Source organism: Chiloscyllium punctatum, chromosome 5, assembly GCF_047496795.1.
Source record: "Chiloscyllium punctatum isolate Juve2018m chromosome 5, sChiPun1.3, whole genome shotgun sequence".
NCBI lineage: Eukaryota > Metazoa > Chordata > Chondrichthyes > Orectolobiformes > Hemiscylliidae > Chiloscyllium > Chiloscyllium punctatum.
In genome coordinates, this window is record NC_092743.1 from 80,814,674 (window position 1) to 80,842,654 (window position 27,981).

The 27,981-nt window shown below is 41.0% G+C and overlaps 1 protein-coding gene across 2 annotated transcripts in view; it reads right to left on the reverse strand.

The window, feature by feature from the left end:
• Window positions 1-5,008: 5,008 nt before the first annotated feature.
• The window catches only part of timm21 (translocase of inner mitochondrial membrane 21), a 52,435-nt gene continuing 29,462 nt past the window's right edge, over window positions 5,009-27,981 (reverse strand). For both annotated transcript variants that reach the window (XM_072570653.1, XM_072570652.1), the window contains 4 exons: window positions 26,976-27,073; window positions 11,079-11,152; window positions 10,267-10,369; window positions 5,009-9,046 (listed from right to left, as the gene is read on the reverse strand). In XM_072570653.1, coding sequence (XP_072426754.1) covers window positions 8,954-9,046; window positions 10,267-10,369; window positions 11,079-11,152; window positions 26,976-27,073 — 368 coding nt within the window. In that variant the 3' untranslated portion in view covers window positions 5,009-8,953. The remainder of the gene's footprint in view (window positions 9,047-10,266; window positions 10,370-11,078; window positions 11,153-26,975; window positions 27,074-27,981) is intronic.

Consider the following 27,981-nt stretch of genomic DNA (forward strand, 5'->3'; position numbering starts at 1 on the left):
TGTCAATAACAATTACAGCAGTGGTACTACCAGGGACCCAGGTCTGATTCCCACCTTGGGTGACTGTGTGGAGTTTGCACATTCTCCCTGTGTGCATGGGTTTCCTACCATAATCCAAAGATGTGCAGGTCAGGTAAATTGCCCATAGTGTTAGGTGCATTAGTCAGGGGTAAACGTAGGGGAATGGGTTAATCTTTGGAGGGTCGGTGTGGGTTCGTTGGGCCAGAGGGCCTGTTTCCATATTGTAGGGAATCTAATCTTGAATTAAATGTTGTGGAAATCTCTGTACCTGTGCAAATTTGGAGCAAGTTATGAGTGAGCAAACGATTCGGAGAGAAATAGGTCTTACTGCTTTACCCACTCCATTTTTTTTGTAGACAAAGGAATATTGTGTGTAGTTTTGGTCTCCTTTCCTGAGAAAAGATGCTCTTGCTCTCAATGGAGTGCAGCGAAGGTTTACCAGGCTGATTTTCTGGGGATGGTGGGACTGACGTATGAGGAGAGATTGACTAGGTTAGGATTCTTTTTGCTGGAGTTCAGACAGTGAGGGGGAATCTCATAGAGACTTATAAAATTTTAACAGGATTGGACAGGGTAGCTGCAGTGAGAATGTTCCCAATGGTAGGTGCATCCAGAACCAGGGGTCACAGTCTGAGGATTCGGGGTGGATCATTTAGGATAGAGATGAGGAGACATTTCTTCACCCAAAGAGTGGTGAACCTGCGGAACTCATTACCACAGGAAGTAGTTGATGCCAAAACATTGAATGTATTTAAGATGCAGCGCAATTTGGCACTTGGGGAAGATGAGATCAAAGGTTAAGCGAAGAAAATAGGTTTAGGCTATTTAGTTGGACAATCAGCCAAATGGCCACCTTCTGCTCCTACTTTCTGTGTTTCTATGAATTGTGAGATCTTCTGTTTCCAACACAGACTGTGTAACCTCTAACCAATGGTGTACTGTAGCTGATATCAGTGAAACCCAGAGAAATAAGCAGTCCAGCAAAGTCTTGGGTCTCTGTGATGTAAACCAGGCTGCAGGTGGACTTCTGCTAAACACAAACCACCTCTAGTTAAAATTCATGTGAAAGGAGATACCCACAACAAAACAGGAGCACTGACAGCTAGCTTCATTGCAAAATACTCAAAGCAATCTTACAATATTCAAACATTGAACAAGAGTAGGTCAGTCAGCCCTTTGAGCCTGCTTTGCCATTCAATGAGAGGGTGGCTGACTGATTTTAACCTCAACTCTACATCCTTGCATACCTCCACTAATCTTTCATCTTCTTGGTAGTCAAAGGTCTATTTACCTCTACCTTAAAAATGTTTAAAGATTCTGCATCCACTGCCTTTTGAGGAAGGGAATTTCAAAGACTCATAACACTCCGAGATAAAAAAAGTTACAACTACATTTATTCATTGAATATTATTCACCTGAGGCTACTGACAGGAGATTAATGCACTAGTTATAAGTATCAGTAAATTGCAAACAATTCACCATGATTTTACTATTTTGTCCAAATGTAGCTCTTTGGTAGTGCTGTGATTTTGTAGAATTGTGACTAGTCTATGCTCATCTTCGTCAACGTTCTTTGTGTAATATTAGTGTAGCTGTAATGTCATTGGTCTAAAAATAAGGTCCAGCCTAGCATTGAGGGAATGTGAGTTAAAATCCCATTCTAGCAGTTGGTTGAATTGAAATTTGATTAATAATTAATATAATATTATGAATATGAAGCTGGTCTCAGTCATGGTACTACGACACTGCTGTTGATTGCTTTTACAAAAGAAAATTCACATATTCATCCTAGAAAGTGAGATCTGTTGGACTGACCTACATGTGCACCAATTTCCACAGTAATATAGTTGATTCTTATCTGGTTTCAGAAATGACCAGAAGAAGCCACTCAGTTCAAGGAGCCATTAGGCATGAGTGACAAATGCTGGTCTTACTAGTGATGCAATGAAGGAATAAACAAAAAAAGTGCATAACAAAAATTGAACATTGGTCATGTAGAATAAATGCTGACAGCATTCAGACAAATGCTGTCATGGCAGCAGTTTCCTGTTATGCATGGCCAGTAGGAGTCATTCAAAGGACAACTCAAACTCCATTTATCACCAATGTTTGACTTATGAGTCTTCCAACCTGCTCTAGTGTTTCAACAGCTACTTAAGTCATCTTCCATGGTTAGCCCTTTAAGTATTATAAGAATGGAACTTACATCAGGAATCTTGGACATGTCAGGGCTCTGTGTTGAGACAGCCTCTGATGTCTGCAAAATCTGAACTGTCCTTTCAAATGGCAATAATATTGTTGGTACTGTGGGTTTCATGCCTTCAGCGCTCTTCCTGTTTTCATTGCAAACATGTGGATTTCAACAGCAAGGATGGTCCCTGCATCCATAGTGTCATCCATAGTCTGTTTTCAGAGTCAAGTAGACAGTTGATATGCACAATACCAAATGTCATGATTTCATATGATGTTATTAAAGTCATAGGGTCATACAGCTACGAAGAGGTACATTAAGTCCTAATCACACTTTCTAACACTTGGTCCACAGCCTTGAATATTATTACATTTCAAATGCTCATCCACATACATTTTAATGGTTGTGAGGTTTCCCACCTCTACTACCAGATAGTGGATTCCAAATTTCTACTACGCTCTGGGTGAAAAATCTCCTGCCTTTCACCTTAAAATTATGCCCCCTTGTTATTGACCCTTCAACTAAGGGGAACAGCTGTTTCATATCCACCCTGTTCATGTCCCTTCTAAGTTTATAGACCTCAAGACGATCCCTCCTCCATCTTCTCTGCTTTAATAAAAACAGTCTGAGCCTGTCCAGCCTCTCATCATAATGTTTTCCAAACCAGGCAACATCATGGTGATTTTCTTCTGCACCCCTCCAATGCAATCATATGCTTCCATAAACAGGGTGATGAGAACTGTTCAAGAAACTCACAGTCCCTCTATCCTAATTCTGTATCAACATCCTGCATCCTCCAAATGAAGTCAGGAGTGAAGCACTCATTTAACGCTCTACCAACGTTGTCTAGCTTCATGCACAGGTTGCTCCCCTAGTCCCACTGGGCACTAGTCTTTCCCTCTTCCCCTTAATTGAAAAACTATACTGGGATTCTCTCTAATTTTGCTTGCCAGTGCTTTTTCATGTCCCTATTCCAGGACAAGTCAGATCCCAGATTTTGTTTTTGTTTATTTAACGAGGTGGTCTTTTCCTGAAACACAGGCACACAAAACCAATTGATTTGGTTTTAACAGTGAAACATATGTTTATTATGAAAATAAATGTAATTTGAAACATTTCAGAAGACAGTTAAAATACAATATTCTATCTATCCCAACATTGTAACTTTACAGTACTCAAAGTCCAGAGACAAGTTCCTTCTCGATCACATCTAATGGTTTGACTTGACTGTTGTTTTCTAACATTCTTTTAATTATTCTGAAAAAAACCCTTAAATGTCTGCCACAGACCCTCCCATGGATCTGACTCCTAACCTCGTATCCAAGTTCACTTTAACCACCTAAGGTTTCAGCATCCACATAGTTGCCCTTATTTAAGTTTTAAATTCTAGTGTTAGACCCATAGTTCTCCCTTTTAACTGCGTACAATTCAATAATATTATGGTCACTGCCATCTAGAACTATATTTACTCTGAACTCATTAATTAATCCTGTCTCATGATGAAATATCAGATCTATTATAATCTGCTTTCTGGCCAGTTCCAGAATCTGTTGCTCTATGAAATCAGCTCTATGATCTCTGCATCCAAGGTACCATTGTCAATCTGATTTTTTTTACATTTTATGTTCAAATATCACTTGTGATTATTGCCATCCCCTTACCTCAAGCATCCAATATTTCTTCTTATATACTTTATCCTCCACTGTGATTATTGTAGACCCCAACCATTAGTGATTTCTTTCATTGACAATTTCTCACCCAAACTAATACTATATCTTGATTTCCTGAACCAAGATCTTTCTTAATTATTACCCCTCCACCTTTACCTAGCTTCCTGTTCTTCTGATTGTTGCAGCTCAATACGTAGCACCCAATCCTTGTCATCCTGCAACCAATGTTCTATACAACCACTGGGAGGTTTTGTGCATATCAAATGATATGCTGATATATTTGCTTTCACTTCTAGAAGATGCTGTCACATCTCCATCATGGCTAATAGATCAATTTATTTACTTCACCCTGAACAATCAATTAATTTGCTTTGTTATACAGGTAAATGCTATATACATAGAGATATAGAGCCTTTAGGTTTGTCTTTTTGTTATATTTGTTACAGACTTGATTGTTGATGTGTTCTTTGATCTATTCTCTCTATCCCTTTTTACCATTCTCCAATTTTTATTTCCCATATTACTATTTTATTTTCCTGCCTGACTCTACCCTTTGATATGCTAATTTAAACAAATTATTCATGAAATATGGGTGTTCCCAGTAAGGCCGTCATTTATTGCCTACATGCCCTTGAGAAGGTGGTAAGTTGCCATCTTGAATCGCTGCACCCATTGGGTGTAGATAGACCCACAATGCCATTCAAGAGACAGTTCCAGGAGTTTGACATGACGATATGGAAGGAACAGCGATATATTTCCAAGTCAGGACGGTGGTACATATGAGGGCAATTTGCAGGTGTTCCCACATGTCTGTTGGTCTTGTCCTTCTAGATGGACATTGTTGTGGGTTTGGAAGGTGCTGCCTAAGAAGAAAGGTGAGTTTCTAAAGTGCATTTTCTGGATGATGAGCATCAGTAGCAGAAGGAGTGATTGTTGAATATGATGGATAAGCTGCCAGTGAAATGGGCTGCCTTTTCCTTGATGGTGCCAAAGTTTATTGAGTGCTGTCGAATCTGCGCTCATCCAGGTAAATGGGAATTCTTCCATCACAACCTGCCTTGTAGATGGTGGACAGGGATAAAACCAAGGAAAATGTCAACGAAACATTTCATCGACTTCAGTCAAATTTTAGCCAAAAAGTGATTTTATTTGTAAAATGTCACAAATGTTTAAGCAATATCCAGTGTTTGGACACATTTTATTGATTGAAGTAAAAACTCTGTAAACACGTGTTTTTTACATAGTTATGTTCAGTATGTTACCTGAATAATCAGTTATCCAAACAAAATACTCTCTGCCTGTCTCATTCAGATAATCAAGTTTGTTCTGTATTTGTTTTCTGTACTTCCCACTAGCATGGGAAGCTAGAATTGGATTCACCTCTCTCTGGCAAGGGAAGGCATTTATTTGAGATCAGAATGGCTTCAGGATGGAGAGGGTGAAGTTAAGAAGAATATATACAGAATTACAATTTGCATCACCTAACCTCATTGAAGGTATTCACTAAAATAATAGCCTGAAGTAGATCGAAGTACCAAACTGTAAAGCACAACACTAGTGAATTATTAACCATATTACAGCTCCACTGACAATTCAAAGGACTTTGATCCAACAAAAACTATACTTCAGTCAACAGAAGGGTCCTCGGTCTCAGAAGTCCCAGCTTCAAGTCCTATTACTGTGATGCCTCTGTCAAACCTGCCCTGATGATTTAGATGCTCAAATGTCAGCAAAGTCTTCAATTTAAATTCTAATACCCTCAAAAGCAGATGACTCACAATTGGGATTTCCACATACATTTTTGCATCTTTTCCGGCAGTTAAGGCAGACAATTGAAGAATCCCCCAGTCAGACAGGATTAAAAGTTTGAAACAGTTGTTTACACTGTACCTCCAAAGTTCCAGCCAATTTCATGCTTCAGTTACAAAGGCTGACCTGGAGAGCACTGTGGGACTTCTGCCTTGACGCCATTCAGCATTGAGTCCAAGTGCTTACCTGCCACAACCAGCAAGTTTAGCAGCCTCATTCAAAATGTGGAATCATTCTTCTGTTGCCTGCAAGGTATTGGCACCAAGGGAGTCACGGAACATAGCGGCACATATGGTGGATAGAAGGGCAAAACCTAGCACCAATCCCCATAACACATATTCATAACCAGTTACACAATTCTGACAGGGAAGAAACAGTTACTGTAGCGGTATTAATGACTGAGGCAGGTGAGGGAAATTGTGGTCAAAGCAATGAGGCAGAAGTAGGTAACAATAGCAACATATTTTCTCATTCTGTGCAAAGATCCTACCTAACACCTAGATCACTGAGAATTAGCCCTTCATCACCAAGCTAGGAAACAGCTGGAGGACTAGGGAAAATAGGCAAAAATGAGGACTGCAGATGCTGGAAACCAGAGTTTAGATCAGAGTGGTGCTGGAAAAGCACAGCAGGTCAGGAGGAGCAGGAAAATCAATGCTTCTGGCAAAAGCCCTTCATCAAGACTAGGGAAAATATACCATTATTGCTATTTTTTAATAATGTCCTTAAAAAAATGTCCCCTGTACATTTCAATTTAATTTTCAACAGGCTCAGGCAAAAATACCTCCTAGTTACATTGTCACTGCTATGAAATACAATATGTACCACTGCTTCTTGCAGCTCTGAGAGCTGGTCAATAGCTAAGCTTGGTTAATGGCTTGCTTAAGATTTTAATAAAACTGAATATTGGGGTATGACTGCCACAGCTCACATTTACTGCCTATCTCTGTTTGACCTTGAAGTGATGATGATAGGAGTTGAATCACTGCAGTTTGCGTGGTGAAGGTACTGTCTTAATGCAATTAGGTAAAGAGTTACAGGATTTTGAACCAAAAGCAATTATTAAATACTATATTTCCAAATCAGAATGGTCTGTGACTTCAACAAGAGTTTGCAAATGGTACCATAGCCAAGAACATGAACCTATAGCTATTTAGGTGTTGAGTTTCACTGGTTTGTGAGATGCTGCTGAAAAGAATTTGGTGTGTGGCTGCAACGATTCCTGTGGGAAGTACACAGTAAAGCCACGGTGGAGGAAGGAACTGGCAGATTGGTTAGAAATCAGTGGACCTCTGGTTGCTATTGAGCTACTTGTGTGTTATTCAACAGCAACAACACAGCTAATGGAGATATTCACTCACTCTCCTGAACTGTGCCCTGCATTTGCTGGAGAAGCTTCAGGGAGGCAGGGATTGAGCTATGGCTCTATCCTAGGCCACAACCATCTGTCAATTTTAGCTTTTATTCTAATCTACCCTGTGCTGTTCTTAAGCCCATTTCATCCATGAATTCCATTTCCTACATTCCTGGCCTATTTTCAATAAATTGTACATCTAACCCTATCTTCCTTGCACCCAATTGCCCTCAGGTTGTCAATGGTACCTTTAACCTAAGTAGTCCCATATTGAAACATACCACTATACACTCCTGAAAATGATCAGCACAAGCAGTTGCCCCATCAGCCAAGCTCTAATTTTCTTGAAGGTGTTGTCATCTTCTACACTCCTTCCAGAATTTTACTTCTCCAATCAGCAACCAAAACCATAAATTAGATTCTCTGAGATAGAGACTGTTATGTTGATGCTTCCTTTTGAATTATATACAAATGGTAAATCTGAACAGGAACACTATTATTCATCCTCACACTTCCACAGCTGATTCTAGACTGGACCCAAGCTCTTCCCCTCTTAAAGGGACAGTACCCCCAACTACATACATAACACAGACAATACTGAATAATCACATTTCCATTTACAGAAGATATAAGAGCATAGAGTGTAGGAACAGAAGGGAGACATTTGGCTTTATGAGTCTGTTTGTCTGTTCAATACACCCATAGCTGATCAGCTCCACTTTCCTGTCTGCACCTGTCTGTCATCTATCAAAAATCTATCTAACTTAGCCTTTAAATTTATTCAAGACTCAGCATCCACTAACTTCCAATGTAGTTACACTGAGCATTGTGATCTTTAACCTGTCATTCATCATCTCTGACCTTTTCTCTTTTGTCCTTGACCCTGTCTGAGCTATTCGCAACCATCAGGACTTCACCCTTGACCACTAAATTTTCATTGCCAATATTGTGACCTAAAACTTCCTTTTCTCCAGACTATAATGGAAAAGATCCAGATCACAGACTGCTATCCTACGTATGAGGAGTGGTTAACTTGTGTAGCTGGGACAAACTACTGGCATCAACAAGAATGCATTAGGTTAGCTAGCTATCTTAGCTTAAAGCTAGTCATCTTTCAAAGATGTTTGCAACTACTAAAAGACCTAACCGCCAGGACTCAATGCCTATAATCTAATCCATGCTCACTAGTTCAAACGCTGACGCTCAGGTGGAAATAACAAGGCAAGACTTTTAAACCCTTCATGATTTCAGATTTTCCACAGCCTTCTTGAACCCATGCTTAAAACCATGTTTAAACCAGTATGATTATCACAACATCAATGTGCCAGTCATGTAACTAAACAATAGGAAATAGCACTTTACCTGTAGCTTCCCAATCTTTTTATTTTAAACATGTCTAGGAAGGACAGTATATCAGAAAGGAGAGAACAATAGAGGAAGCAATATGTTCCTATAACTGGTAGAGGCATAAAAACATATCTATTCAATCTACGATGCACATCTAATTCAGGTTTATCAAAAGAGAAAATAGAGAAAATAATTTACAGTAACAGATCATTGTTTTATTTATAATTATTTTTTCATTCTATAATTGAATGTTGCTTCTTCAAAGGACAATTAGCCCTTAAACTTGATATTACCTGTAATCTTTCAACACAACATGTTAAATGCAATGATTTTAAAATAGGGGAGCATATGAATCAATCAATACAAAAAAGTATAATTTACAAAAAACGTATCTCAGACGTAACTCTGATTCTCTAGAAAAATAAATTGGGCTGACAGTACTTAAAAAGGATGATTAATTGCCTGATTAATTTCTCATTCACATGATTTATTCAATCTACAAAAACCTAAAGAAATCTCTGTTTTCGTATTTGTTCATGGAAATAAAAGCAATCAGCTCCCTTAGCGATTGTCTTCAACAATAATGGTCCTTTTGGGATAAGTGTCAAAGTCCACAAATATGTAACGAAAGTCAAACCGTCCACTTTCAGGGTTCTGCAATACAAAAAAAAGGGAGCTTTGTTTTATAATTGGCATGTATTTTGGCTTCTCTCATGTATTGTGATGTCAGGCAGAAAATAAATGGTTTGTTGTCTGTGTTTGATGTGGTTTTGAAACTGTGTTGATGTTTTTGCATTGATTTGGAAATTAAGACTACAAATTCTGTAAATTTCCTCCCAAAGCTCAACTCACTGTTGAATCAGAAAATCAATGAACTGAAACATGTTTGCTAGCCTGTTCTAGTAAGCTGCAGGCAGGTAAAGTCACAGAGAAGTGAACAAATTGCTTATTGTGTTTCAACCACAACTTGTATTTGAGCACCACTGTAATCTCAAGCAGAGATTTTTTTTTTTACAGGTATATGCTTTTAAAGGAAAAAAATCAAAGTTCCACAGTCGTTATTCTTTTCTTGAGTAAAATAAAATTTTACCATGTGCTTCCAGTTTGCAGCTGGATACTGATCTGGCAGATGGAAACAAGAAATGTATTTTAAAAATGTATTTGCTCAAATTTAACCAGGTAGTAATATTTAGAAAGAAGTTCTAAATCAACAATGAGCAGAAAGGAGAAACTCAGTAGATTTGGCAGCATCAATGGTCAAAGAAACAGAGTCTGTGAACTAAAAAGGGGCTAGTGCTGAAAAATGAGATTTGAACAGTTAGGTGCTAGTTTTTGACAGGTGCAATTTGATGGGTTGAAGGGTCTTTTTGTCAGCTGTAGACCTTTATGATTCTTTGTCCAAATGTTATTCTAAATGAAAAAAAGTGAACCATTGCAGATGTTGGAAATCTAAAGCAAACAGAATATGCTAGAGAACTCAGCAGGTCTGGCAGCATCTATGGAGAGAGAAACACAGTGTACTTTCTACATCACGCTTCTTTAGTCTATATCGATTCAGGTTTCTGTTGACAATTTTCTCCCACAGCACTGCAGATGATTGGTTGTTGAGTTATCACCAAATCCTGAACAGCTCCACCCAATATTCTCTCTTACCTGTTGAGCTGATACCACAATCTCCAGTTGGCACCACACTTACTTTCTATCTTGGTTTTGGCACCTCAGTTCAGAAAATACACAATTCACATAGCAGGTGAATATTCTCCTACTTCAACACTTAACACATTTTTAAAAAGTTATATCTTCTGTTGGAGTAGTGGGAGCAAAAGCTTCACCCCTACAAAATACAGAACAATAGAGTAAAACAAAAGATTAACCTCTTTTGCATCCAGGTGAACTGTTCCCTTAATAGGTTCTGTGCCCTCAATGTAAAATTTGAGTTGTATATGTTTCACACCATCCTTCACATATTCCACATGACTGAAAGACAAAAAGAAATATTGCAAATGAGAAAGGGGAGAGAAGAGAAAGATAAAAGTAAGTATACTTAGATAGAAATTATCAAATCCTCCAGATGTTTCAAAATGTTTTACAACCAGTGAACTTCCAGTCTAGTCAGCATTGTCTTGGTAGAAATGAAATAAGCACAGTAATTTACCATAAAAAGCAACAGGACAGAAGATTACATTGTAGCTTTGGTGGTATTGCGAGGGAGGGATAAATGTTGGCCAGAATGGCAGGAGGACTCCCTTATACTGTCAAATTTTATTTCATGATGCTCCAATGATGTGCCTTGGGTGTTTTACTAAATTAGAGGTGTTATATAAATGAAGGTGATGATGCCTTTTTAAAAAGGTTCTTTATTTTGAGGTTAAGACCCCTTAATTTTGCTGACATTTGCTCACATCAAACATCATTGCAGGATCGAGACAGTTTGTGAACTATTCAAAAATTATAGCACCAATAGCAGAGGTTGAGAAGTTAAGACACGCATGGCAACCTCAGTCAGTACAGGAATTGAACCCATGCTGTTGGTGTCATTCTGCACTGCAAACCAGCCATCTCACCAACTTGACTAACTGACCCCCTTGACCAAAGGAAACATTTTTTAAATGATTGTCTTTTTTGACACTCTTTAATATGCTCAACATTAGGAACATAAGAACTTTATTATTACTCTGTGATATACCTGACATGCCGTCTTCGACCTCGCCGAGTCATCTCTCCATAACCTTTTATAGGTTCTCCCAATGCTCCAATTATCTGTTAACACAAATTGTATTTAAATCTAAACATTAAAACTATGTCCATACCACCATAAAAGTCTTGTAACGTTGATTACAACTCTCTTCCATAGACAGTGCATACCCAATGTTTATATAATAATTCATCCTTTAATAGGAAAAGAACAAAACAGGAAACAATAGCAACATCGACTTAATAGGAATTTGCTTCTATTAGAATTGCTTATTGTACATATTGAAACAGGTGTAATGTATAGGCAGGGGAGACACACACTAGGATGCATACACACTCCAGAACAGCTCTGCAATTATTTTATCAGAGACAGAGAGAAATAAATGCAAGCACTTTGACCAGCAATCCGGCCTGTCTTCATCTTAAATATTAGCTCTCCAGCAATCGTGAACTAACAATTTCAGTTAAAATAAATTCGAACACAGTGAAGATTTATCCAGGTCCTGAAATTGGACAAGTATAAAGTCATACATCTAATTGCACATATTTACGGGGAGGTACGAGTACAATGCCAAAACTGAATCAACAAGGGAAGACCTTGATTAATGCTCTGGGCACAATGCTGCGAGCAGATTTGGACACCACACCTTAGGAAAAATACATTTAAAATTCACTCATGGGAAGTGGGCCTTGCTGGTTGGACCAGCATTTATTGCCCATCCCAGGTTGCTCTTGAGAAGTAGTATTGAGCTGCTCTCTTCCAGGATTTTGATCTAGTGACAATGAAGGAATGGTGATATATTTTCAAGTCAGGATGATGAGTGGCTTGGAGGAGAACTTACAGGTGGTGGTATTCCCATGTATCTTCTGCCCTTCTGGAAGGAAATGGTCATGGATTTGGAAGGGGTTGGCTAAAGAATGTTGGTGAATTTCCGCAATACATCCTGTAGATAACAAACACTGATACTATTGAGCAGTCAGTAGTGGAAGGAATGAACACTTGTGGATCTGGTGTCAATCAAGCAGGCTGCTTTGTCCGGGATGGTGCCAAGCTTTGACTGTTGTAGGAGCTGTGCCCATCTAGGGCACAGTGCATTCCATTACACTCCTGACTTGTGCCTTGTAAATTAGGAAGGGTTTGGAGAGTCAGAAGGTGAGTTATTTGCTGCAGTATTCCAAGCCTCTGTCCTGCCCTTGTAGCCAGTGTGTTAATGTGCTGAATCCAATTATGTTCTGGTCAATGTAACTGTCAGTATGTTGACAGAGGGGGAATTTAGTGATGGTAATAACATTGAAGGTCAAGAGGTGGTGGTCAGATTGTTTCTTATTGGAGATGGTCATTGCCTGATATTTGTTGGATGCAAATATGACTTGTCACTTATCAGTTCCTGGTATTGTCCAGACCTTACTGCATTTGAACATGGATTGCTTCAGTATCTGGAGTTGTGAATGGTGCTGAATATTGAGCAATCATCCTTGAGCAATCATCATTCTGATTAATGAGGGAAGGTCATTGATGAAGCAGCTGAAGACAGTTAGGCTAGGACACTATCCTGAGGAACTCCTGCAAAGATGTCCTGGAACTGAGGTGATATCCCTCCAATAAGCACAGCCATCTTCTTATGTTGCAGATATGACTTCAATCAGGAGAGAATTTAACCCTTGATACCTACTGATTCCAGTTTCGCTAGGGTTCCTTGATGCCACACTTGGTTGAATGCGGCCTTGACATTAAGTGCCATCACTCTCATCTCACACTGGAATGAAGAGTTTTTGTCCATTAGAACATAAGAAATAGAAGCAGGTGTAGGACATTTGACCCTTGAGCCTGTTCTGCCATTCAACAAGATCATGGCTGATCTTTTCGGGGACCAAGCTCCACTTACCCGCGCTCTCACTGTAACCCTTAATTCCTTTACTGTTCAATCATGGCTACAATGAAGTTAGGATTTGAGTAGCCCTAATGGAATGCAAACAGGGTATTGCTGCTTGATAGAATTGTTAAAATCACTTTCCATCACCCTACTGATCAAGAATTGACTGATGAAGCAGACATTGGCAAAGTCAGATTTGTGGTTTTTTTATGTACATAGCATACCTGACCAATTTTCCCCATTATGTTGTAATGTACTGGAAGAGCTTGGCTAGCAGAGTAGCAAGTTCTGGAGCACAAATCTTCAGTACTAATGCCAGAATGTTGTCAGGAGCCATAATCTCCAATCATTTCGTAATGTCATGTGGAGTGAATTGCATTTGCTGAACATTGGTATCTGCAACACTGGGACCACTGGAGAAGGCTGAGATGGATGAGTCACTTGGCACTTCTGGTTGAAGATTGCTGTGAATACCTCAGCCTTATCTTTTGCACTGATGCTTCAGGCTCTTCCATCTTTGAGGACAGGGATTTTTGTGGAGCATCCTCTGCAGTTGTTTAATTGTTCACTAATATGACGACTAAATCTGGCAGGTCTGTAGAACTTAGATCTGATCTAATGCTAGTGAGATTGCCTAGCTCTGTCTATCACTTGCTGCTTATGATGTTTGGCACAGAAATTGTCCTATTTGGAAGTTTCATCAAATTGACTCATTTTTGGCATGCCTCCTGCACTCTCCATTGAACTAGGGTTGATCCTCTGGCTTAGTAATGTTTGAGTGGGGGATATGCCAGGCCATGAGGTTGAAGATTGTGCAGGAGCCCAATTCTGCTGCTGATGATTGTCCACAGCGCCTCACAGATCTTTGGTCTTGAGATGCTAGATTTGTTCACTGTCTGTCAGTGATAGTGTCAATGTAATGATGGGACTTCATCTGCACAAGGACCATACAGTGGTCACTCTTATTAAAATTGTCATTGGCAAATGCATCTGTGGCTGGCACATTGGTAAAGATGACGATGGTGTTTTTTGGTCTTCTTGGTTCTCTCACCAACTTGTCTATCAAATTTGAGATTCTTGATTCCTGTGCTGATGACAGTGGGGACACTAAGGAGGCTGAACAACCAACTACACCATCATGGCATAGGGAGCCATTCAAGAGAGTGGAGAAAAGAGAAATATGGTTATAATTAGAACATAGAACAATACAGCACAGAACAGGCCCTTCGGCCCACGATGTTGTGCCGAACTTCTATCCTAGATTAAGCACCCATCCATGTACCTATCCAAATGCCGCTTAAAGGTCGCCAATGAATCTGACTCTACCACTCCCTCGGGCAGCGCATTCCATGCCCCCACCACTCTCTGGGTAAAGAACCCACCCCTGACATCTCCCCTATACCTTCCACCCTTCACCTTAAATTTATGTCCCCTTGTAACACTCTGTTGTACCCGGGGAAAAAGTTTCTGACTGTCTACTCTATCTATTCCTCTGATCATCTTATAAACCTCTATCAAGTCACCCCTCATCCTTCGCCGTTCCAACGAGAAAAGGCCGAGAACTCTCAACCTATCCTCGTACGACCTACTCTCCATTCCAGGCAACATCCTGGTAAATCTTCTCTGCACCCTCTCCAAAGCTTCCACATCTTTCCTAAAGTGAGGCGACCAGAACTGCACACAGTACTCCAAATGTGGCCTAACCAAAGTCCTGTACAGCTGCAACATCACCTCACGACTCTTGAATTCAATCCCTCTGCTAATGAACGATAATACTCCATAGGCCTTCTTACAAACTCTATCCACCTGAGTGGCAACCTTCAAAGATCTATGTACATAGACCCCAAGATCCCTCTGTTCCTCCACCTGACCAAGAACCCTACCATTAACCCTGTATTCCGCATTCTTATTTGTTCTTCCAAAATGGACAACCTCACACTTGGCAGGGTTAAACTCCATCTGCCACTCCTCAGCCCAGCTCTGCATCATATCTAAGTCCCTCTGCAGCCGACAACAGCCCTCCTCACTGTCCACAACTCCACCTATCTTTGTATCATCTGCAAATTTACTGACCCACCCTTCGACTCCCTCCTCTAAGTCATTAATAAAAATTACAAACAGCAGAGGACCCAGAACTGATCCCTGCGGAACTCCACTTGTAACTGGACTCCATGCTGAATATTTACCATCTACCACCACTCTCTGACTTCGACCGGTTAGCCAGTTTTCTATCCAATTGGCCAAATTTCCCTCTATCCCATGCCTCCTGACTTTCCGCATAAGCCTACCATGGGGAACCTTATCAAATGCCTTACTAAAATCCATGTACACTACATCCACTGCTCTACCCTCATCCACATGCTTGGTCACCTCCTCGAAGAATTCAATAAGACTTGTAAGGCAAGACCTACCCTTCACAAATCCGTGCTGGCTGTCCCTAATCAAGCAGTGTCTTTCCAGATACTCGTAAATCCTATCCCTCAGTACCCTTTCCATTACTTTGCCTACCACAGAAGTAAGACTAACTGGCCTGTAATTCCCGGGGTTATCCCTATTCCCTTTTTTGAACAGGGGCACAACATTCGCTACTCTCCAGTCCCCTAGTACCACCCCAGTTGCAAGTGAAGACGAGAAGATCATTGCCAACGGTACTGCAATTTCCTCTCTTGCTTCCCACATAATCCTAGGATATATCCCGTCAGGCCCGGGGGACTTGTCTATCCTCAAGTTGTTCAAAATGTCCAACACATCTTCCTTCCTAACAGGTATCTCTTCTAGCTTATCAGTCCGTTTCACACTCTCCTCTTCAACAATACGGTCCCTCTCGTTCGTAAATACTGAAGAGAAGTACTTGTTCAAGACCTCTCCTATCTCTTCCGACTCAATACACAGTCTCCCACCACTGTCCTTGATCGGACCTACCCTCGTTCTCGTCATTCTCAGGTTTCTCACATACGCATAGAATGCCTTGGGGTTATCCTTGATCCTATATTGTGGATAGTATAGTCAGGTGACTAGACACTGTTCTCTGTGGACAGGATCGAGGTCCAAAAGTGTTGCCTACCTGCTGCCCAGGTTCAGGATATCTCATCTGTGCTGCAGAAAAATTTGAAGCAGGAGGGGAAAGATCCAGTTATTGTGGTTCACATAGGTACCAATGGTATAGGTAGACAGGGGAAAGAAATTTTGCAGGGGGAATATGAGCAGCTAGGGGTTAATGGAAGACCAAAAACAAAAAAGGTAATAATCTCCAGATTGCTATCTCAGCCATGAGCAAATTGGCACAGGGTCAACACGAGTAAACAGGTGAACACATGGCTCAAAGATTGGTACAAGAGAAACTGGTTTGAATTCATGGGACATTGGACATATTTAACCTCAAACCAAAGGATTTCATCAGGTCCAGTGTCATTGTTGAGGAATCCCATGGCAACTTCCTCCTGCCTGTATACAACTGCATCACCACCTCTCAAAGATCTGTCCTGTTACTGGAACAGGATATATCCAGGGATGGTGATGGTAGTATCTTGGACATTGAATATAAGAAAGACTATATCAAGCTTTTGTTTGACTAGACTAGACATTAAGGATGTCAGTGTGGCTCGGTGGTTAGTACTGCTGCTTAACAGTGCCAGGGACCTGGGTTCAATGCCAGCCTCAGGCAGCTGTCTGTGTGAAGTTTGCACTTTCTCCCCATGTCTGCGTCGGCGTGCTCTGGGTTAGTCCTGACAGTCCAAAACTGTGCAAATTAGGTGCACTGGCCATGCTAAATTGTTCCTGGTGTCCAGGGATGTGTAGATTAGATGGATAAACCATGAGAAATGTGGAGTTACAGGTATAAGGTTAAGTCTGGGTGGGATGCTCTTTGGAGAGTTGGTGTGGACTTGTTCGGCCGAATGGCCTGTTTCTGCATTGTAGGGATTCTGTAACTATGAGACAGCTCTCCCATTTTGACATTAACACCCAGATGTTTGTGAGGAGGACTCTGCAGGGTAAAGAGGGTTTATTTTTGCTGTTGTATTTTTCGGTGCCTAGATCAATTCTAGATGATCTGCTAATTTCATTTCTTTGCTGAGACCATGATTGATACAACTGAATGCTTTGCTAGGTTATTTCAGGGACAGTTGAGAGTCAACTACATTGCTTTGGGCCTGGAGTTACATGTAGGTGGGTGTATGGTTGATTTCCTTCCCTGAAGGGCAGTGGTAACAGATAATGTTTTCATTGTTATCAACAATCTAGCGATAAGACCATTCAGTCATCGTCGCCCCATAATTTGGGCTTGAAGTCATGTGGTCGACACTTTACTGCCGTATAATGTGACCCAGTAAACCACTTCAATTAAAGGCCGTTAAGGATGGGCAACAAATGCTGGACTTTTCAGAAACAACCACATCCCATAAAAGGATTAAAAAGATAAAGAACAAAATGCATTCCCTGGAAATTATCTCAGCTGGGTAGTGGAGGCATCAATCCAGTTATTTTAAATGCTAAAATAACAAATGAATTTCAAATAAATGTAGGACATGATTCTACTTCAGAATTGCAGGGAAGCAATTTCAGGGCTTCACTATGCACCTTGTACTTGAGGTGAAACGTCTCTGATGTATTGTGGCACAAGCTTTTGTTATTAAAAATAAGGCTAAACACAACTTTAATTAAAGTGGTCTAGTAGCTATGATTCTGGGCTCAAATCTCAAAGACTAGAGTTTAAAACCCATGGGAAGATGTGATATTGTATTCAATAAGGCTATTTTAATTAGTTTGATTTGGTTCATTTCAGTATTCCATTGGGAGATTGGTTAATAATTAAAATGTTTCATTTTATATTCTTCTGCTGCCCTTTACCCTGTATTGGAGTTCTGAAAAGACTGCACTTATTCAGAAATATGATATTCTTAATAACATATTAAATGACCAAAAAGACCTAGCGGTACAGGCGGATAGTTTTTTGAAAGTGGAGCTGCAGGTAGACAAGGTGGTGAAGAAGGCACCAGGTGTTACTCGATTTTTAACTTCATTGATCAGAACACTGAATATAGGATGTCATGTTACAGCTGTACAGGATATTAGTGAGGCCACTTTAGGATACTGTGTACAATTTTGGTTGCTCTTTTATAGGAATGATGTTAAATTTCAGAGGGTGCAGAAAAGATTTACGGAGGAAACTCTATTATCCGAATACCAATTATCCAAAAATCGGATTATCCGAGGGAGATCTCGAGGTCCCGGTAGAAATATTACATCAAAGAGGTGTTTCCAACAATGATCGCGGCTTTTGTTTACCGTGATTAAACAGGCATCATCTCCACATGACTGACCTCCTGCCCTCTCTCTCTCTCCCCTCACTTTCCCTGGAGTTCTACACAGGGGTGTACCCTAGCTGCACCACAGATCATCACAAAGGCAATTGCAACAGTATGGTTGTTGGTGTCCAGTCCAGCTGTCCCGGAAAGGGGGCAAGGGTCTACAGAGTTGGGAACAGGTGGGGGGCGGTGTTGAATGGGCTTGAGGGCAGGGGGGTGTTGCACAGGAGTGGGGTGGTTGGATTCGGTCTTGGGAGTGGGCGGGTGGCGTTGGACGGGATTAGGAGTAGGGGGCGGTGTTGGACAGAGTTGTGGGGCGGCAGGTGCGGTGTTGGACAGGGTTGGGGGTGGTGTTGGAGGCAGGGACAGTGTTATACGGGGTTGGGGGGGGCGGTATTGGATGGGGTTGGGGGCGGGGGACGGTGTTGGATGAGAGAGTTGGGGATGGGGGCCTCTGCTGCATGGGGTTGGGGGGCGGTATTGGATGGGTTTAGGAGGCGGGGTGTTGGGGGGGCAGGGAGGTGTTGGACAGGGTTGAGGGCGGGGTTGGAAGCAAGGGGTGGTGTTGGACGGGGTTGGGGGTGGTGTTGGTGTTGATGGGGTTCAGGACGGGGTGGTGTTGGATGGGGTTGGGGGCGGGGGGCGGTGTGCACTGTTGGATAGGGTTGGGGTGGTGGGCTGTTTTGGACATGTTTGAGGGCAGGGGGCAGTGTTGGACAAGGTTGGGTGTGGGAGGCAGTGTTGGACGGGGTTGGGGTGGGAGACGTTGTTGGATGGGGCGGCGGTGTGGGACGTGGGGTCAGTGTTGGACGGAGTTGGGGGGCGCTTTTGGATGGGGTTGGGGGTGGGGGTGCTGTTGGACGGGATTGGGGACGGGGGCAGTGCTGGACGGGGTTGGGGGGGCGGTGTTGGACAGGGTTACGGGATGGGGTGTTGGGGGGCAGGGGGAGGTGTTGGATAGGGTTGGGGGCGTGGGGTGGTGTTGGATGGGGTGGGGGGGGCGTGGGGTGGTGTTGGACGGGATTGGGGGGAGGTGTTGGATGGGGTTGGGGACAGGGTGTTGGGGGGCGAGCGGTGGTGTTGGGGGCGTAGGGTGGTGTTGCATGGGGTTGGGGGCGGGGGCAGTGTTGGACATGGTGGGGGCAGGGCCTTGCGCGCTGTGTGCTGCTGCAGTCTCCTGAATGGGGAGCAGTCTTTAAAAGCTCTGCGCCCCAGAGGAAAGACATTTGATCAATTAACCAAATAATTGATTATCCAAACGAAATAGTGCCCGCCCATCAAGTTCGGATAATCGAGGTTCCCCTGTACAAGAATGTTGCCAGGACTGGAGAGTTTGTCTTTTGGACGAGGCTGAATAGGCTGGGGCTTTTTTGCCTACTGCACCAGAGAGTGAGGAATAATACAACAGAGGTTTATAAAATCATGAGGGTTATGGATAGGGTGAATAACCAAGGCCCTTTTCCCAGGGTAGGGCAGTCCAAAACTACAGGTCGTTCTTCGATAATATGCATTTCGTCAACGTAAATCAGCCATACCACGATTGATGTTGTTTGGCTAATGCGACCTCTTGGCTAATGTGACCTCTCGGCTGAACTGGTATATTGATTTTCTTTTAGCAATCTTCTATGGCGCAATTGTCTTCAGTGGTTTTCCATAGCGTGACTTTCTATAGCATGAGCTTGCAACTGTCTCGCTATAGCAGAATGACCTGTAGATAGCATATGTTTAAGGTGAGATGGGCATAACGAGCTGCCACAGGAAGTGGTGAAAGTGGGTACAGTACAATATTTTAAAGGCATCTGGACCGGCGCATGAATAGAAAGGGTTTAGAGGAATCAGGACCAAACACTGGCAAATGGGACCAGTCAGATTGGAATATCTAGGTAAAAATAAGGACTGCAGATGCTGGAAACCAGAGTCTAGATTAGAGTGGTGCTGGAAAAGCAGCATCCGAGGAGCAGGAAAATTGATGTTTCAGGCAAAAGCCCTTCATCAGGAATAGAGATTGGAATATCTGGTCAACTCGCATGAGGTGGACTGAAGGGTCTATTCTTGTGCTATATGTCTTTATGACTCTTATATTGAGGATATTGTGAAGAGGATGAAAGTTTAAAATTGTTCTTCGAACTCAGGGTACGTGTGTCACTGGAAAACAGTAAAGCTAAGATGGATAAAATCCAGAATTTGAAAGTTGCAAAATTGAAGAGCTATCAAAAATACTGTTGGAACATTCAGTTGACTTAAAACAAACAGTATATAAAAATCAGTATGATACCTGTTGCACAAATTCCTTCGTTTGAGATATTAACCTGGTATCACAGTATCAGAATATTCTCTGCTGGGAGATGGCTATTTCTGCTAATTTACAGCAGAATATAAATTGCTTTATATACTAATAATTTTACTTATGCTAACAGGAACTTCAAAACTATGTTGTTAAAATGCTGCATTGAACTTTAAAAAAATATTATTACTATCCCAGTTCGAATATTTGTGGAACAATTTAAAAAGTGAGTCTTCTAATGACTGGATGCATGTTTTATAATCAAACAACCACCCATTACTCGTTTGGACAGGCAAGGGTGCCACTTACAGGGAAAATGCAAGCTCATTTACAGCTCCATCTGGTTTATTTTGTCCGTCCCAATAGGGCCACATGAAAAGCAGATGAAATGCTTTAAAAGTTGGAACCTAGTCAACAGCAAAATAGAAGCTTGTAGTTAAAGAGATGGGAAGTTAAAACCTTAACTGTGTTTGTGCAGTTGTGTGTTAGGGAAAAGTTTCCAATATTTTAATTAAAGGTTTGCAAAACTTTGAAACAAAATCATTATGTTAACTCTGGAATAGAAAAAGTTAAAAGTTTTAATTATCCCACTCATTATCATATTCCAGTACTACTCACCATTCCTAGGTTAAAGCAATGATATGAAAAGAAAGCATGTTTTATTAGTAACAAACAACCACCGCCTACTTGCGGAACATTTCAGAGAACACCTCTGGGACACCCGGACCAACCAACCCAACCACCCCGTGGCTCAACACTTCAACTCCCCCTCCCACTCCACCAAGGACATGCAGGGCCTTGGACTCCTCCATCGCCAGACCATAGCAACACGACGGCTGGAGGAAGAGCGCCTCATCTTCCGCCTATGGACCCTCCAACCACAAGGAATGAACTCAGATTTCTCCAGTTTCCTCATTTCCCCTCCCCCCACCTTGTCTCAGTCCCAACTCTCGAACTCAGCATCACCTTCCTAACCTGCAATCTTCTTCCTGACCTCTCCGCCCCCTCCCCCCACCCTCACTCCGGCCTATCACCCTCACCTTAACCTCCTTCCACCTATCCCATTTCCAATGCCCCTCCCCCAAGTCCCTCCTCCCTACCTTTTATCTTAGCCCGCTTGGCACACTTTCCTCATTCCTGAAGAATGGCTCATGCCCGAAATGCCGATTCTCCTGCTCCTTGGATGCTGCCTGACCTGCTGCGCTTTTCCAGCAACACATTTTCAGCAAAGAATGAAATCAGTCTTGGGGCAGTGAAACTGGTTTTTGGTTACAATCCAAGTGATTCAGTGAAGTATTACTATCCTAGCCAATGGTAACACTGGACAAGTCAAAACCCAGAATGAAACCTGGCTTGATAGGTCATTGAAACTTTTTCACATGAGGCTGCAGGTGTTCTTTAGCAATAGAAAATAAGTTTATCACTCAAAAGAAGAAGAACAAAGCAACATACAAGAGTTCAAATTCCTAAAATGATAACATATTTTGCACATTTATCTCAAAGAAAAGAAATTATATGTTTAGTTTTAAATATAGGAAATCCTAAAGTTTTTTGTACTGATCAAAGTGCTTGTAAATTACAGTCATTGCTGTAATGCAGAGCATTTAATTCACAAACTTCTGATTTACTTTTGAAAAGCATCAGAATGCTGATCTGTTGTCATCCATTTTGCATTACCAAAGTACAATTTCTGTTCACGGTTTCCTGCAGTATAAATCTTATCCTTATATTTTGGCAGCTGCTGAATTCCCACTGATTCTGGCAGCAAAAGGCTAACAAGATCTGATCAAAAGTGGTAATGGGTATTTGATATGGATTATTCCATGTAAAATACTTGGCATGGTCCTTATGTATTCTTTCAGTGCATAATTCATTTCTCCATTTGGCAGGGACACTGCTAAGTGAGAAAAAAAGTGATAAATTTCACCTCTGAGATACACCATGATGAACAAGGGCCCTGTGGTGGTGTAATTCACTCCATCTGATAGACTTGGCATTTTGCTTAGCTTGGTGCCATAGCCATCTGTTCAGAAGCTTCTCATTCAAAAAGGCTAGATACCAATACTTCTGTTCTTTATTTCTTTAAGTTTTTTTAAAAGTAAAACTAGAAAGCAGATAATTAAAGTAAACAGGAAATGCTGGAAACATTCAAGTAGTCACACAGCACCTGCGGAGAGAACACATTGTGTAGTTTTCTTCAGGACTGGGACAGAAGAGATGGACAGGTACATTAATACAAATATAAAAGGGAAACTTGGAGAAGAATCAGGAGCAAAATAAATGTTGATAGTTCATGAAGCATTAGCCCATTAAAGAGACCAAGTGCATACTCTAAATCACAGACATTAACTAGTCACAGAGGCATAATGATTTGCTGAGGTGTTGACTTTATCTGGTTTTAATTTCAGATTTCTAGTATTTGCACCTTGTGTGTTTCTTTTTGTTTAAAGAAGTAAAGGGCCTAGGGGAATCTGGCGGAAGTTAGGAAACATGAACAAACGTTGTGGGCATTGGAATACATTTGAAAGTAAGGTCATGCCTCTAAGTCTGAAGTTCATAATGTCAACAGCCAAACTAGAAAATAGCAGCAACCCAAGGAAAATGACAATAAACTGTTTTTGAATATTTTTGGAATGAGGTACATGAACAGTGATATGGAGGATAGATTGGGAAATTGGTGAGGGGGATGTTAAAGCAACTTGTCACAGGAACCCAGAGTCATACTGGAGATTGTATAGAAATAGTCATCTAATCTGTACTTTATTTATTTTATGCAGAGCAGACCGCACTGAGAGTTTGGGCCTGGGGCATATACAGCAGACAGAACAGACGAAGGTATGCTGATCTTAAAGCATTCCCCAGAAATGGAAAATGCTTCACATCTAGCAGTTGTTAATCAAGAATATTTGACAATGTTCTTTTTCAGAATGGATGTTACATATTAAAATTGATAGCCCACAGTGGCTCAGTGGTTCGCACTGCTGCCTCACAGCACCAGGGTCCCAGGTTCTATTCCAGCCTCGGTCGACTGTCTGTGTGGAGTTTGCACGTTCTCTCCGTGTCTGCGTGGATTTCCTTCGAGTGCTCCAGTTTCCTCACACAGTCCAAAGATGTGCAAGTCAAGTGAACTGGCCATGCTAAATTACCCATAGTGCTAGGTGCATCAGTCAGAGGGAACGGGTCTGGGTGGGTTACTCTTTGGAGGGTCGCTGTGGACTGGTTCGGCCGAAGGGCCTGTTTCCACACTGTAGGGAATCTAATCTAAAAAACAAAACTCCCCCAACATGTTTGAAGGTGGTGCTCTGAAAACATTTTATATGGCAATTTCACAGTTTAAATCACCAGATAAAACAAAGCTATATTCACTCTTGAATATCTTTTCACAGGGAGCCTTAACATTTTCACTGACTGGATACACTATGACTCATTTGCTTTGATAGTCTTTTTCACGTCTTCTGATCTTTCTCAGAAGACACAGTGCCAGACTGACCACAACATTGGCAACTCATATCTGGCTGTATCGTGGAACTGCCCATGCCCCTGACGGTGACCCCAGATCAGAATTGGGGTGAAGCCCTCCCTACCTGAAGATACCAAAATCAACACCATTTTGTGTCAAGGTAGGATAAACAGCCAGTCAAATGCTTCTTTTTCTGATTTATAAGTTTAACTGATGGTAGTTGAGTTTCATTTCTGCTCTCCTATACATTCCATCTCTTCCTATGTTTTCTTTTCTCCTCTCCCTTCCACAATTAGCTAGCTAGTGTAATAGAAAAGAGGATCACAGACATGATAATGAAGATAACGTTAAGAAATAAGAACATCATACTATAATGAGTCATCGGTAAACAGTCAAGGACAGGTTGTGAAGAACTCATGGGGAATGGCAGAAATATTAAACAAGCACTATGTATCAGTCTTCATTTGTGAAGACAATGCTCAATTGTTATAGTGCAATATTAATAGCTAAACTGTTGGTATAATTATTGATGAATGTATGGCTTTAGATAGAAACATAAACCTGCAAATAGGCAGATAAGCTGGTCCAAGTGATATCTATCCCAGAGTCCTTAGCAAGATGGGATATGTATTTGTGTATCTTCCATAGCTCACTGCACTCTGGGACATATAAAGGGACAAATATGGATGCCATCTTTGAACGAGGAAGCAAGATTCGCTGATGTAACTACAGGCCTATTTTGAAGTCAGTAAATAGAAAAATGCTTAATTTTATTAACTTATCATTAGAGTTGCAATTTTACAATTGAACAATAAGGGACCTATGAGGGATACTAAATATACCTTTGAGAAGGATGGTGCTGTTTTATAAAGTTGAGGACATTTGTTGGAGAGGTCACCATTATTTCCCAAGATGAGGAAAAGAAAGTTGCAATCTTCAGAGAGGTAACTTAGAGAAAGCTTTAATCTTAATCTACAAGATGAAAGCCATTAGTGATACCAAATTAGTAATTTATTGAGCTTCATTAAGACCTTCATTTTGGCTGGAAGACAAAAGGCAGAGACTGATTATAGGCAGACGTGGATCTGTTAGGGGACAGTTGTTATTGATGTCCTACAGGGATTGCTGCTGGAACTGCAGTTCTTTATGATATGTATTACTGATGCAGGTGTTGGGGGCGATCGGCAAACTTTTAGATGTTACAGAAAATTGAACAAGGTAAGCTAAAAATTTGGAGTCGTGAAATTCAAAGCAGTAAAAGCTATAATAGAGTTTATACCAAGTTACAACAGCTGTGCTCCTGCTATAACAGGCTCTTTCTCACACAAGTTTCACTGAGGAATTACGACAATTTAAGCCTTGATATGCTTACAAAAGGAAAAAGGTTGAATCACTGCTGAGGAAAAGCACTAAAACAGATGGTGAGAAAAAAACTTGGATGTTTTAGGGCATAATCTGTGCAAGTTCATAAGCATTGCCATGAATTGATAGCTTGGTCAAACAGTGTGTTGGGCTGAACAAACCAAGGCATAATATTTTGTCCTCATACAAGACCTTGGTCAGGCCTCAGTTATGATACTATGTCCAGTTTTAGACTCCTCAGATGATGCATATGATTGAAAATGCACTGGAAATCTTTTATGTCACCAAGTCAATTCTTGACTTGAAGCACTTTAGTTATCAAGGTAAGCAGAACCAGATTTGACTAACTTTTAGGGAAATGGATCCTCCGGCATGATTTGGTTGAGATTTACAAAATAAAGAAAGGAATAGATTTCAAGGTTAACATATAAGGAATAAATCAAGTCTAAACAGAGGGACAGTTTGTTATAAAGATGTAGGGGGTTGGGGGGGGGGGGAAAGAGAAGAGTAGGAATTAAAGTTTTATGATCTCCAAATCCAGAATTAGGTTAGGTATTAGGAAGTAGTATATTTTCTGCCAGTTGGTGTGATGAATTCCTTCACAATAGCTGGATTTGTTTCAAACTAAAGCAGAGAACACTTCTCCAAACAAAATAAAGTACTTCATATAATTATCAAACTGATCTTTTTGACTAGTTCTAAGTTGTCAGGGATGGGTCAGTGACTATTGAAGAGCAGTTTCCTAGATTTCACAAATGGCCCAGCACTTCTAATTTTTCTCAGAACATCACACCATTTCAGGTGGGATGACCAGGTATAGGTTACAATACTCAAGGCATCACAATTGAGCGAGACAAAATGTTGTTTTTTCATTGCTTGTATTGTAACATTGCTCCCAATCTTTGTTCCCCATCTGTTCACCTTCAACCTTCCTGATCCAATTTTCCCCAACATCAACTTGGCCTATGTTGCACATGATGATCGAAACAAACACTACGTGAGATTTATTTTCAAGAAACTAAAATACATAGAGTAAAATGAACACTAGCTTTAATAATATTTTCCTGAGAGCAAAGATGAATTGATGGAATTAAAATCCCACAACAGCTGTTCTGCCTAAAGTTTTAGACTAGCACAGCAAGGAAGGAGGACATTGAGGCCACCATGTCTGCCCATGCAAGTGAAAGACTATTCTAATCAGTCCCACGCCTCAGCTCTTTCCCCAGAAGCCTATAATATTTTCCAAGTGTATGTTCAAATTTTTTTAAACATTCTTACTGAGTTTGCCTCCATATCTCTTTCAGGCAATTTGTTCCATATCATTCAAACGGGATGTAGAAAAGTCCTGTCCCTTAAGTTTCTTTTGCCATATACTGTCAACTGGTAGCATCCAATTACTGACCCAGGCTGTACCGGAAACAATTTCTTCCTATTTACACGATCAAAACCATTCACTATTTTGAACACTGCTTACATTTCCCTGCATTCAATTCCAGTCTAGGAAAATAATCACATTTTAAAATTCTCTACATGTAACTGAAGCCATTCACATACATATACACATTTACACATATACAGATTTCTGAAAAAAAATGGTGATTACCTCAGGGTGTGCTCTACACTTCTTCAGGGCATCGCCATATAATTTATTGGGACTTGAGGAGGAAAACAACTCTTGAAATATTACGTAGAATAAACCTCCTGAAAAGATATTATATTTTAATAGAATAAGGAAAAACGAGAATGTAACATTTCACTACGAAATAAATTAAATGTTTTCCCAAAAAAGATATGCTCAAATTGTAACAACCAAGACTGGAGGGGGGAAATGTCACTTTAGTCTCACCAGTTCATGGGTCACAATATAAAATAAAAGTTACCAAGGTGGCCAATTTAATATACTGTCTATTGTTGGGTTTCAAAGAACAAGATCTATCAATCAGTTTCTTAATAAACAGTTACGGGACATTGAGGTCCCTTAGATGCTGTCTAGTCTAGTCTAGTCTGTGAGCGGAGAGTCCGACTCTGTGAAAATTGCCCTTGTTGCATTTTTCCAATGTTAATTGCTGGTGTGTCAGGAAATGCAAACCTTTTCTTCCATCCCGTACTGCCAGCGAATTGTTGATATCCCAGTTGGACATGATGGCAATACCAATAGAGGAGGTGTGCATGAGCCAGTTGCCCTCTGATCATGCCATTGACTGAAGTTTGACCAGACACCATAGAAGTTGTTCAGAGCAAGCTGCAAACTAAATTTGCCTGGTATCTACTCTAGTTTCCCATTGAAACTTCCCTATGTCGACCTTGTTTGTGAATTGGGTAATAGGAGAGATTGAATATTAACGATGCGAGTTGTGCTACTAAAAAGGTGTCTAGCAGGCATTGATCCCAAATGGTATCTCACTGCTGCCTATGGCACTTGTGATAAGTATGAAAAATTCAGTAAGCTGGAATTTCGGAGGCTGAGGGGTGACCTTACAAAGGTTTATAAAATCATGAGAGACATGGATATGGTGAATAGCCAAGGTCTTATTCCCAGGGTAGGGGAGTCCAAAACAAGAGGGCATAGCTTTAAGGTGAGAGGGGAATGATATATCCTTGAAATAAAC